The following is an 11,642-nucleotide window of genomic DNA, read 5'->3' on the forward strand; positions in this document are numbered from 1 at the left end:
CAAAAATGGCCTCTATTTTTGGGCAAAAAACAGACACAAAAATTGCCTCTATTTTTGGGCAAAAAACAGACACAAAAATTGCCTCTATTTTTGGACACAAAAATTGCCTCTATTTTTGGACACAAAAATTTCCTCTATTTTTGGACACAAAAATTGCCTCTATTTTTGGACACAAAAATGGCCTCTAATTTTGGGCAAAAAACAGACACAAAAATTCCCTCTATTTTTGGGCAAAAAACAGACACAAAAATGGCCTCTATTTTTGGGCAAAAAACAGACACAAAAATGGCCTCTATTTTTGGACACAAAAATTGCCTCTATTTTTGGACACAAAAATTTCCTCTATTTTTGGACACAAAAATTGCCTCTATTTTTGGACACAAAAATGGCCTCTAATTTTGGGCAAAAAACAGACACAAAAATTCCCTCTATTTTTGGGCAAAAAAAAACACAAAAATTGCCTCTATTTCTGGTAAAAAAACAGACACAAAAATGGCCTCTATTTTTGGGCAAAAAACAGACACAAAAATGGCCTCTATTTTTGGACACAAAAATTGCCTCTATTTTTGGCAACACGGAACTGGTGAGCTAGCTCAAACGCTCGTCCTCAAAATGCGCTCTCAGGGTAGTAGGGAAAAACGAGTGCTGCCGCGGTGGCCAATTTGTCGTTCCAGATTTGTTGATTTCGGCGGCCATTTTGTTTTTTCTTAAATAGGCCCGTATATTTTTACTTTATTTTCTTATTAATTATCAATATTTGAGCTTTTTTATGGTGTTTTTCGTGCTTAGCTTTTAAATTAACCCTATGTTTATCTATTTCCAGTCATTTTGTCTTAATATTGTTACCAGATTTCTTTCTCTCTCTTGCCTAGGAACTGTCAAAATGGTTAATTTGTTATTTTAAGATATATTTATCATATTAAGTAACTCAGTTTATTACAGGTGAGATTTCCTTCAGTAACCTGCTTTTTTTCCCATCAAAATACCCCCATTTGTTTGTAAAATATCAATTATGGGGTATGGCTTGGTCAGTTCGCTAAGTTGTTCCTTGAATTTTACATTCTGTCTTTAGGTAGTTTGCAGCCATTCAATTTTATTAACCATTATCTATTATTATTTATCCAGGGACCCTTTTTCTGAAGAAATTACCAGTATTATTGGTTATCAGTTGGATTTTCTTCATCGTGAACTATGAAGGCTAGAATGAGAACATGTAAGTTGTTTTTCTTTTATTGGAATAGCTTCCATTGTATTTCAATTAATTTAAATGTGTTCTTTGATAGGTTCCTGTGTTAAGCAACCTCATACAGATTCAGATTCAGTTTTATATTCTTAGTTTAGTTAAAATTTTCCTTCGCTCTGAAGCATAGGGTAAAATGGAGTTTTGTTAATTTGAACTTAAATTTGAATTGTTTTAAGTGGATCTCAATTAATTATTATGTTTTGTTTCATATTTTATTTGTAAACAGTCTAAATTTTGCAAATTCAATTTATTTGAAAATACAATTTAATTTTTTAAATTTGGATACTGTTTAGCACTTTTTGCAGACGCATCTTTCTATACTTGTTTACATTTTTCAGTTCGGCTGTCCCCACTGTCAACTGTAATATGCTGCGTTTTTAGAGAGATTTTGAGAGAGATGGTAACCTTGATTGTTTTATTCTTTGTGTATCTTATTCCAAAACTACTTTATTATTCTACTTTGATTGTTTTAGAAAGTTTTTATCGGTGGCCAGATATCCATGATCAACCAGCTGATTCATTTGATTTTGAACCAGATTTAAACCAAACTGTACCCCGTAAGAGCAGTTTTTAAATGTTTGTAGTATTATCATATTAATTTCTTTTCGTGTCCCTAGAATTCCTGCAAAGTGCTCCTGAAAGTTTTTCTCTCTTAGAACAAAAGACTGGACTAATTTCTGTGGCTAAAAGTAAGAATCGTAAAAGAAATGGTAAATCTAATATTTTTCCTATCTTCTTCTAAATCATTTTTGGTCTACTTTTATATTTTTCAGAATGTTTTTCTCAGTTTTCAGAGACTTGTGGTCAAGCTGTGGATTTGTTTCATGTTTCACACGATGCTTGGTTCACAATGGCAAGAATCAAGTTGAAATGTTTGAAGGCTTTATGGAAAAAAAGAATTGGTTATGAATTTATTATACTTTAATTTGATATTTTAAACTAAATGTGACAAAATTGTAAGTTAAATATCTTCAAAACTGTTTTAGGAAAAGTTGTTTGAAATAGTTCTTTTAATTGAATGAAATAAGTTGAAGAAAAATATTACAGTTTATTATCCATTTCTGAAATGTCGTTAGTTTTTATGTTACATACAATACTAGTTTCGGTTAACATTTGTAGTTTATTGATATCGTATCGATAATCGATTGTTTATTGTACAGACGAAGTTAAAGCCAGTATCACAATTTTGCTTTCCTCGTGGACAAATTTGTTCTTTAAAAAATTCCTTTCTTTAAATTGAGTGTTTTTATAACAAAATATGGATGAAAATGAAGATGATATGTCAGAAAGTAATGAAGATTCAAATGTGGGAAGTAATGAAAAACCCATGCACTTATGCTTGGGTGCTTTTACTGATAGACAGATACCTACCATCAGAGGCCCTTTTTCTGCAGCTTCAACCAAAAGGAAAATAAAAAAGATGCGGGATTTGGTAAGTTTTGACTTTAATAACAAGCGTTTTACACCGTTACGTTCTCTGATCATTAAAATTATGAATTTATTTAGGCTGAAGAACTCAGCATTCATGCGAAAGTTCAAACCATCTTATGCTATGTAGCACCGAACAAAAAAATTCCAACCAGATTTTTAGAATCTTTTGGAGAACATGCTGATGGGTTCTTGTATTCCACAAAGCTGGGAGAAAAAGTTTACTCGACATTAGATACAGCTACTAAAACATGGATTGGTAAATTGAACCTTTCAAGACTTAAATTAAAACTCGTTTAACCACATATTTTTTTTTTCTTTATGTAGGACCTTATTCTGGGAAAAAACCTGAAAAGAAACATGTTACTAAGAAAACCATGGATTCAGTCATTGATGAAAATGACAAAAATACAACAGAAATTGCAAGAAATGAAGTTGCAATTGCTGTAAAAAAGGCAGCTACAGTGAAAAGGCTGAAATTGCTGGAAGAACAGTAAGAATTTATTCAATGAAAAACTATTGCTTTCATTATATTATTATCTTTCTACAGGAGAAAAAAGAAGAATGAGAAGTTAGCATCTGTGAAACCCAAAAAGCCGGTGAACAAAAAATCAAATCCAATTCAAGGTCCAGTTACTTGTTCTCCCCCTCCAAATTTGATTGCGAAAAGCTCTGCATGTTTACCATCAGCACCAAATAATGTCACATCATCCCAGTCTTACACCCCACAGAAAATTTGTTCGTCCAATCTTTCAGTCAGTTTAGTGAAGGACCGAATCAATGAAGATCCCATTCACGGACAAGATTCAATTTGTGAAACGCCTATTACTAAAATCACAACTTCCGAAGAAATTTCCCTTGTCTCCATAGTAACTGACGATGAAAATTTGGCAAACGATAACCCACTATCTTTGTTAGAAAACCCTCTAGACATATTTGAATTTTCTGAGGATGAAGCAATGGCACTTGACTCTCTAAGTCAACCGAAAATTGTTTCCCCAGTGAGATCTACGAATTCCCTCGTGCCTTCTTTAAAGGCAAATACGCACTCAAATATCAACTGTGATATTTCTACCAAATTTTCATTTCCTGCTAAGAGTTTACTCAAGTCAGTTGAGAAAACGAAGGATTCGCCTAGCGAGACACGTCGTACCAAACAGAAACCAACTTGCCAATCAGAAAGTTCGGAAGGTATTAATGGAGGTTTACCTTTAGAGAAATCTAGATCTAAAAATAAAGCATTTTCGGCTGTTGCCGCTGCTAGAAAGCGCAAATACCCTGAAAATGGGGAAAATACCAATCAATCTCTTACTACCAGCTGTGCCATACTCTCTCATTGTACATCAGAAAAAGAAACGGAAACTGTTCAAAGTGCACCTGTAAAGAAAAAAATTAAACATACCAGTTGTTCCATACTTTCATACTTATGTACACCAGAAAAAGGAAGGAAAACATCTGTTAATGCACCTTTAAAGAAAAACCAACTGCCCAGAGATGACAGCTGCTCTCCTCCATCAAGTACACAGAAAAAGTGAATATTTGTGTCGGATGAATATTGTCGTCATTGCGCAACGTGTTTTTTAAATTAATGTATTGTAATCTTGAAACGAAATAAAATCTTTGTGTCATTTATGGATTCATGTTTACTGTTTTTCTAATTATACTGCATATGTAAAGTACAGTATCATTTATTTTGAAAATTAGTCAAAATTAGTTAACCTGATTGAAGTTTTTTAAAGTAAAAAACAAAGAACTGATTAAGTTAGATTTGAGCAGCACATACACTGTTTTGAATCCATATTCCGATACCGCGTGAAAAGTTGACTTTAAGTGCAATAATGTTATGTTATTAGCGTTAGCCTACATAGAATTATATGCGTGATCGTGATAAAATTGTTTTGTAAGAATTAAAGTGCACGCATATAAAATATACTGTTTTAGAGATCATTATTGAATTTAGTGTAAAAAGTTGAGTACGTAGTGTAAATCTCATCATTTTTATAGGTAGCCTGCGAGAGTTATTCGTTTTCGACCAATTTTTTGGTAGAACCAAAACGAAGCAACTCGCTTACATGATCTAGGCGACCTTTTTAGCGAAAATTTTTTTGACGCAATCGACAAATTCCAGAAAAAAATTATGAAATTAGCACCTTATACTCGAAATTCAACGCTGAATCCAAATTTGAAGTAAAATACCGTCCATTTTCTATGCATCTACCTGTAATACGCCAGGCGATTTTTAACGCTGACGCTTATGCTATACGCTTCCACGCAAAATAGTGAAAATACTTCAGCATGATTCTAAAAACATTGTAAAAATAATAGGAATTTACATACATGGATAATGTATAAGACTTTCTTCCAAATATGGTGCGCTAGCATTCATTTCATAATAACGTTTCGATGATCTCCACAAAAAAAATGTATCTGGCGCTTGAACCTCGTCCCCTTTTCTATAAACAATTTTTTCAATTGTGACCGAATGTTGTATTCCAACTAGATTATATTTTACGGGAATCAATAATTGTTAAAATTCATGTTCATTGTTACTTAAAAAATTTCATTAGTAAAAGTAAGAAAGCTTTAGTAGCATTAGTTTATGTTTTTACTCCAGCGCATAAGTGAAAATAACGATAAAACGGAAAAGAGAATTGAGTTTCATAATTTCATTTGTAATTTTACCGAAACGAAAGCTTCCTATAATGAGAGATATTCAGTTATGTTATTTAATTTTGATACACGATACGATGTGTCCGTAATTTTGAAAAGTGTAATGTGAGATAGTGCTTTACGCACAACATTTGAATTTGTTAATATACCTGTTCGTACATTATGGTTTGATGGTTCCTTCATTTATCTTAACATTATTCATCTTCCGCAATTCACATTTTCTTAGAAATACATTTCATCAACTTTAAAAAGTTTGCTTTTATTCTTATAGCAAATAAGCAATATTTTAAATAATGCGCAAAACTTAAAATTTGACAATAAACCTGGTCATATGCTACATTATTATTTCATGGCTTCTACGTTTACTTCTCCTTGCGTGTATTCGTTGATGACCGCAAAAATTTTTCTTGCGTATATTCGTTGATGACCGCAAAAAATGTACTATAAATTCACATTAGAAAGAAGATATCTTATAACCAATTTTTGAATAGGTAGGCTTTAAATTTGTCTTTTCAAACTATTAATAATGCTGTGAAAGATTGTTCAATCAAAACACGAATCATCTCATGTATTTAAAATTCATCGTCGGAAGAACATTCAATTTCATCACATAAATCATCTTTGTCAATACCATCACCATCAGCAATATAATCATCCATACAATCATCTTCGAAAACCAAATCATCATCATCTAAATTTTCTTCATAAAAGTATTGTTTTAAGGCGAGCGAGTCTGACAATAACATTTCGAGACGTTTCACTTCTTGCATTTTGATGACTATTTCAGATTGTTGAAATACAGAAATATTCATTGGGCAGTTGCTTACAGAGAAAGAGAATTCATCCGTCGAGTTGTAGTTTCTTATTTCATGTTGCATCGACAAAATATCTTCACTGATTGTTGTGATGAATTGTGACATTTCTAGTTTGCATTGAAGAATCTGTTCTGTGTTTCGTTTGTACAGCATCCAACAATCAACTAATTTGAAGTTATCCTTGAACGAAACTAAAATGAAGAAGTTATAGCAACTTATTTTTTATCGCATTTGAATTAAATTACCGTTTTGGTTAGAATCCCACGGAAAAACGCCATCCAAGAAATTTTGCTCGGTCACCATAACGTTAGCCAGGTCGTTTATGTCGTTCATTACTGTAACAGCTTTCGCTTTTAATAAAGTTTGCTTTCTTCTAAGTTTAGTTCGCCATTTGCAAGAAACTAGAAAAACAAAAAGGGTAATTAGTATACAATTACTTACATTTCACCTTAAGGACCTTATTACCTGCCACACTCGAAATTCTGTCGTGCAAAGTTACGTGTTGGAAGTGAATTCGTTCCAGTTCACTTTTTAACTCCGATAGGTAATCCCACTTTAATTTGACGATCTTCTCTTTCTCTAAATTCAAAGAAGTTTTAGAAACGAAGAAAATAAGCGTTATATACTTCAGACTTTTCAGTTACCTCGTGCAACACGGGCCTCTTCTTCCAACGAAGCTTGAATTACAGGTAATTCAGACAATTTCATTTTTTTCGCTGATAGTAATTTGTTCAGTCTTTCATGATAAAACTGAACTCTATATATAGCCTAAAGATGTTAAGTGTTAATTTACGAATATTAAATCGATAACATTACTAGTTGTTATACAATCAGCATTCGTCTAGTGAGAGTACGAGCCATTCCTTTTTCTTTTCTGCCGTTCCAATAAAACATTGCTCCGGTTAAAAAATCTCGTCTGTCTGATTAATAATTCGAACTGTCATATATAAATAATGAAAACAATAAAAACCACTCCATACTTGCTGCTCCCATTGTTTTTGTTGAATTACTATAGCTTGAAAAAGTAGAAAATACTTGTTCCTGTTCTTCTCCTAAAGTTCCAGCTGATCCATCTCTCCAATGACCAAAATGTAGGATCTGTAACGACAAACGAAATAATTAATATAAAATTATCTTTTTCTAATAAATTTCAATACTTGGCATGGCCAGCTATGCGCTTGGCCGTGTAGCCGAGAGAGGAAAGGGACCATATCAGAAGTAAGATATGAGTAGGCCTCTGATAGCTCTCCCATCTTGATCGCGAATGGCCAGTATTGACACACGACGTCGTTGACAAAAAATTTTGGTCCAAAAAAAACGGTGTTTGCAGATTCATCTTCAGTGTTCTTTTCGGTTTCAGTAATATTTAAATTCTTATGCTGTTTTTGGTTTTTCAGTGAGTGCACTTTAACATGAGATGCAAAGGTATGACGGAAGGTTTCCCCTTCGTGCATGTCAATTGAGCACTGAATTACGCCATGCCCACAGGACGTCATTACGTTGCCGGTTACCTCTAACCCCTTAAATCGTTTCGAAACTTCTCGGGCAGCCTCAAACTGCGAGTTTCCACATTTTTGAGCTCCTATTGTATTTTTACCCTGAAATCACGTAAATAGAATACAGTATAGAGAAAAAATATAAATATTCTATAGTACCATACTTGCGGTTTATAACTGTTGATTTTTTTGTTTAAGACATCAAAGTCTTCATCCCGCATAATTATGGCATCGCCGTACCATGACCTTTTAACTCGTCTAAAGAGAAAAACGTTTAAAAATATTTTTTAAAATGATAACACTATAACCTTTTAATTAATACTCATTGAGGCGTCTTCTTTTGATTAACTTGTGATCGCCATCAGGATGGCACGACAATTGAAATGGAGTGCAAGATCTGCATCGCCGCTTCTCCATTTTACAAATTTTGGTATCAACTAAGTGACTGATATATTCATAAGCCTTCACGGCTTTGTTAAAAAGCGGAGTATTTATTGTACCATTCTAGTATTTCAATATGATAAAAAATTAAAAAAATTATCAATAAAAATACATAGATTTTGATTCAGTCTTACCCTTCCTGCCTTGAGTGATTTGGCAGATAATGTTTCAAGAAATTTTTGTTCGGAGGTACCAGGTGTTAAATACTTGAGATGAAACCAAAACTCTGAGAGATCAGAAGAAATAAAAAAATTCGTTCTTTTGGGGTTTCCAGGAAAGTAACCAGACGCAATGTAGTCTTGAATTTCTGCAGGGTAAATTGAATCACAACTTTTACACTGAAATACTGATTCGTACAAATCAAATCTTCCTGTAATGAAAATTATAAATTATTCCTCCACAGATTTATGTAAATTGCAAGTGTTTGGGCGATTACCATCCATAGTGACCACAATACATGGTTTAGATCCCGCTAGGGAGGAAACAGTTCCAGTCTGATTACAATTTTTGCAGGAATTTCGACTAAAAACAGGAACAGCTATTTCTGATAATGTTTTAAATAATATAATTATTAAAAATAAATGTCATCAATCCATAGAATAAATAATACCTTTCTGAAAAACAACTCCACTTTTGGGATCTATAAATTCATGAGACAACAGATGTTTTGATGTGAAATCAATAAAAAAAACTGTTCTTTGATGAAAAGGACTATTTAAGTGAGGAACTAAATCACATCGAGCACATAAATGCTTTTTACAGTGATAACACTTAATCAGGATTTCGTGTTTCTCAAAGCAGGATTCACATTCTTTTTTCAAACAGGCTTTTGAACAAACAAATGCAGAGAAGACCTCTTGTTCCATTTCTAACCAAGCTTCATCTAAACATTCTTTGTTTCTTTTCACTGCTCTTTTATCCTTCTTCATTTTGTCAAGACGGTCATTAGCTGATTTCATGATTTCACTAGACAGTCCAGTATTTTGCTCTAAGAGAGAAAAACTTTCAAGAGCACTTTGCAGGAATTCTATGGACACGAAAAGAAATTAATATGATAATACTACAAACATTTAAAAACTGTTCTTACGGGGTACAGTTTGGTTGAAATCTGGTTCAAAATCACATGAATCAGCTGGTTGATCATGGATATCTGGCCACCGATAAAAACTTTCTAAAACAATCAAAGTAGAAAAATAAAGTAGTTTTGGAATAAGATATACAAAGAATAAAACAATCAAGTTTACCATCTCTCTTTCGCTTATTCCTACTTTGAGCAACAAGTTCAGAACTTTTCTGTTTAGAACCGTCTCCTGAGTTATCCGCACCACTAGCAAATAGTCCGAAAGATTTCATTCCTTAAATAAAGCAAATTTAACATTTGAAATATTTCATTTGTCTAAAAAACACAAACCTTTTCTTCGACTGTCATTGTACTTCTTAACTCGAGCCTTTTGTTCTTCGCTTCTTAAATCACAACCTTTACGTTCCATATTTCCAATTAAACGAATTCAATAGCTACTCTAGAATTAAAAAATTAAAACACTATTAAATTACAACAGTTGACAGTGGGGACAGCCGAACTGAAAAATGTAAACAGAAAGATGCGTCTGCAAAAAGTACTAAACAGTATCCAAATTTAAAAAATTAAATTTTGTATTTTCAAATAAATTGAATTTGCAAAATTTAGACTGTTTACAAATAAAATATGAAACAAAACATAATAATTAATTGAGATCCACTTAAAACAATTCAAATTTAAGTTCAAATTAACAAAACTCCATTTTACCCTATGCTTCAGAGCGAAGGAAAATTTTAACTAAACTAAGAATATAAAACTGAATCTGAATCTGTATGAGGTTGCTTAACACAGGAACCTATCAAAGAACACATTTAAATTAATTGAAATACAATGGAAGCTATTCCAATAAAAGAAAAACAACTTACATGTTCTCATTCTAGCCTTCATAGTTCACGATGAAGAAAATCCAACTGATAACCAATAATACTGGTAATTTCTTCAGAAAAAGGGTCCCTGGATAAATAATAATAGATAATGGTTAATAAAATTGAATGGCTGCAAACTACCTAAAGACAGAATGTAAAATTCAAGGAACAACTTAGCGAACTGACCAAGCCATACCCCATAATTGATATTTTACAAACAAATGGGGGTATTTTGATGGGAAAAAAAGCAGGTTACTGAAGGAAATCTCACCTGTAATAAACTGAGTTACTTAATATGATAAATATATCTTAAAATAACAAATTAACCATTTTGACAGTTCCTAGGCAAGAGAGAGAAAGAAATCTGGTAACAATATTAAGACAAAATGACTGGAAATAGATAAACATAGGGTTAATTTAAAAGCTAAGCACGAAAAACACCATAAAAAAGCTCAAATATTGATAATTAATAAGAAAATAAAGTAAAAATATACGGGCCTATTTAAGAAAAAACAAAATGGCCGCCGAAATCAACAAATCTGGAACGACAAATTGGCCACCGCGGCAGCACTCGTTTTTCCCTACTAACCTGAGAGCGCATTTTGAGGACGAGCGTTTGAGCTAGCTCACCAGTTCCGTGTTGATTTTTGGACACAAAAATTGCCTCGTTTTTTTGGACACAAAAATTGCCTCTATTTTTGGAAACAAAAATTGCCTCTATTTTTGGACACAAAAATTGCCTCTATTTTTGGACCCAAAAATTGCCTCTATTTTTGGACACAAAAATTGCCTCTATTTTTGGACACAAAAATGGCCTCTATTTTTGGACACAAAAATGGCCTCTATTTTTGGACACAAAAATTGCCTCTATTTTTGGACACAAAAATTGCCTCTATTTTTGGACACAAAAATTGCCTCTAATTTTGGACACAAAAATGGCCTCTATTTTTGGGCAAAAAACAGACACAAAAATTGCCTCTATTTTTGGACACAAAAATTGCCTTAATTTTTGGTCACAAAAATTGCCTCTATTTTTGGGCAAAAAACGGACACAAAAATTGCCTCTATTTTTGGACACAAAAGTGGCCTCTATTTTTGGACACAAAAATGGCCTCTATTTTTGGACACAAAAATTGCCTCTATTTTTGGACACAAAAGTGGCCTCTATTTTTGGACACAAAAATTGCCTCTAATTTTGGACCCAAAAATTGCCTCTATTTTTTGACCCAAAAATTGCCTCTATTTTTGGACACAAAAATTGCCTCTATTTTTGGACCCAAAAATTGCCTCTATTTTTGAACACAAAAATGGCCTCTATTTTTGGACACAAAAATGGCCTCTATTTTTGGACACAAAAATGGCCTCTATTTTTGGACACAAAAATTGCCTCTATTTTTGGACACAAAAATTGCCTCTATTTTTGGACACAAAAATTGCCTCTATTTTTGGACACAAAAATTGCCTCTATTTTTGGACACAAAAATGGCCTCTATTTTTGGGCAAAAAACAGACACAAAAATTGCATCTATTTTTGGACACAAAAATTGCCTCTATTTTTGGACACAAAAATGGCCTCTATTTTTGGGCAAAAAACAGACACAAAAA

The 11,642-nt window shown here is 32.8% G+C and overlaps 3 protein-coding genes and 2 long non-coding RNA genes across 6 annotated transcripts; 2 read left to right on the top strand and 3 right to left on the bottom strand.

Annotated features, from left to right (window-relative positions):
- The first annotated feature begins 609 nt into the window (after window positions 1–609).
- Window positions 610–1,460, top strand: LOC124342341. The gene is made up of 3 exons (XR_006918777.1): window positions 610–1,027; window positions 1,126–1,213; window positions 1,284–1,460. It is a non-coding gene; the product is annotated as an uncharacterized LOC124342341 (long non-coding RNA).
- Window positions 1,461–2,437: 977 nt separating this feature from the next.
- On the top strand, window positions 2,438–4,303 carry LOC124341824. Its single transcript, XM_046794770.1, has 4 exons — window positions 2,438–2,675; window positions 2,750–2,930; window positions 2,999–3,164; window positions 3,222–4,303. The coding sequence occupies exons 1-4, from the start codon at window positions 2,502–2,504 to the stop codon at window positions 4,204–4,206; spliced, it is 1,506 nt and encodes a 501-aa protein (XP_046650726.1). The 5' UTR covers window positions 2,438–2,501; the 3' UTR covers window positions 4,207–4,303.
- A 1,580-nt stretch (window positions 4,304–5,883) lies between these two features.
- Window positions 5,884–7,736, bottom strand: LOC124341692. Its single transcript, XM_046794625.1, has 7 exons — window positions 7,314–7,736; window positions 7,137–7,254; window positions 6,985–7,076; window positions 6,801–6,924; window positions 6,622–6,735; window positions 6,402–6,557; window positions 5,884–6,347 (listed from the first exon to the last, which is right to left on the bottom strand). The coding sequence occupies exons 1-7, from the start codon at window positions 7,650–7,652 to the stop codon at window positions 5,914–5,916; spliced, it is 1,377 nt and encodes a 458-aa protein (XP_046650581.1). The 5' UTR covers window positions 7,653–7,736; the 3' UTR covers window positions 5,884–5,913.
- A 2-nt stretch (window positions 7,737–7,738) lies between these two features.
- Window positions 7,739–9,718, bottom strand: LOC124344436. The gene is made up of 9 exons (XM_046797978.1): window positions 9,651–9,718; window positions 9,505–9,613; window positions 9,338–9,448; window positions 9,181–9,264; window positions 8,704–9,120; window positions 8,530–8,637; window positions 8,228–8,463; window positions 7,975–8,156; window positions 7,739–7,910 (listed from the first exon to the last, which is right to left on the bottom strand). Exons 2-9 carry the CDS (start codon window positions 9,581–9,583, stop codon window positions 7,739–7,741), a joined length of 1,389 nt encoding a protein of 462 aa, XP_046653934.1. The 5' UTR covers window positions 9,584–9,613; window positions 9,651–9,718.
- A 72-nt stretch (window positions 9,719–9,790) lies between these two features.
- LOC124341697 lies at window positions 9,791–10,675 on the bottom strand. 2 transcript variants are annotated; one of them, XR_006918568.1, is made up of 3 exons: window positions 10,627–10,675; window positions 10,038–10,125; window positions 9,791–9,967 (listed from the first exon to the last, which is right to left on the bottom strand). It is a non-coding gene; the product is annotated as an uncharacterized LOC124341697 (long non-coding RNA). The 2 variants fall into 2 exon arrangements; XR_006918569.1 differs by lacking the exon at window positions 10,627–10,675 and adding an exon at window positions 10,224–10,573.
- Between the last annotated feature and the right edge of the window lie 967 nt (window positions 10,676–11,642).

Source organism: Daphnia pulicaria, chromosome 6 (assembly GCF_021234035.1).
Source record: "Daphnia pulicaria isolate SC F1-1A chromosome 6, SC_F0-13Bv2, whole genome shotgun sequence".
NCBI classification, from domain to species: domain Eukaryota; kingdom Metazoa; phylum Arthropoda; class Branchiopoda; order Diplostraca; family Daphniidae; genus Daphnia; species Daphnia pulicaria.

Excerpts from the sequence above, each read along its gene's own strand:
- LOC124341824 (XM_046794770.1), top strand. The coding sequence starts at position 2,502 with ATGGATGAAAATGAAGATGATATGTCAGAAAGTAATGAAGATTCAAAT. Across the intron at positions 2,676-2,749 it reads TAAAAAAGATGCGGGATTTG|GCTGAAGAACTCAGCATTCA; the intron begins GTAAGTTTTGAC and ends GAATTTATTTAG. Across the intron at positions 2,931-2,998 it reads AGCTACTAAAACATGGATTG|GACCTTATTCTGGGAAAAAA; the intron begins GTAAATTGAACC and ends TTCTTTATGTAG.
- LOC124341692 (XM_046794625.1), bottom strand. The coding sequence starts at position 7,652 with ATGACGTCCTGTGGGCATGGCGTAATTCAGTGCTCAATTGACATGCAC. Across the intron at positions 6,736-6,800 it reads AGAGGCCCGTGTTGCACGAG|AGAAAGAGAAGATCGTCAAA; the intron begins GTAACTGAAAAG and ends CTTTGAATTTAG. Across the intron at positions 6,348-6,401 it reads GTGGGATTCTAACCAAAACG|TTTCGTTCAAGGATAACTTC; the intron begins GTAATTTAATTC and ends TCTTCATTTTAG.
- LOC124344436 (XM_046797978.1), bottom strand. The coding sequence starts at position 9,583 with ATGGAACGTAAAGGTTGTGATTTAAGAAGCGAAGAACAAAAGGCTCGA. Across the intron at positions 8,638-8,703 it reads TGGAGTTGTTTTTCAGAAAG|AAATAGCTGTTCCTGTTTTT; the intron begins GTATTATTTATT and ends AAACATTATCAG. Across the intron at positions 7,911-7,974 it reads AAAAGAAGACGCCTCAATGA|ACGAGTTAAAAGGTCATGGT; the intron begins GTATTAATTAAA and ends TTTTCTCTTTAG.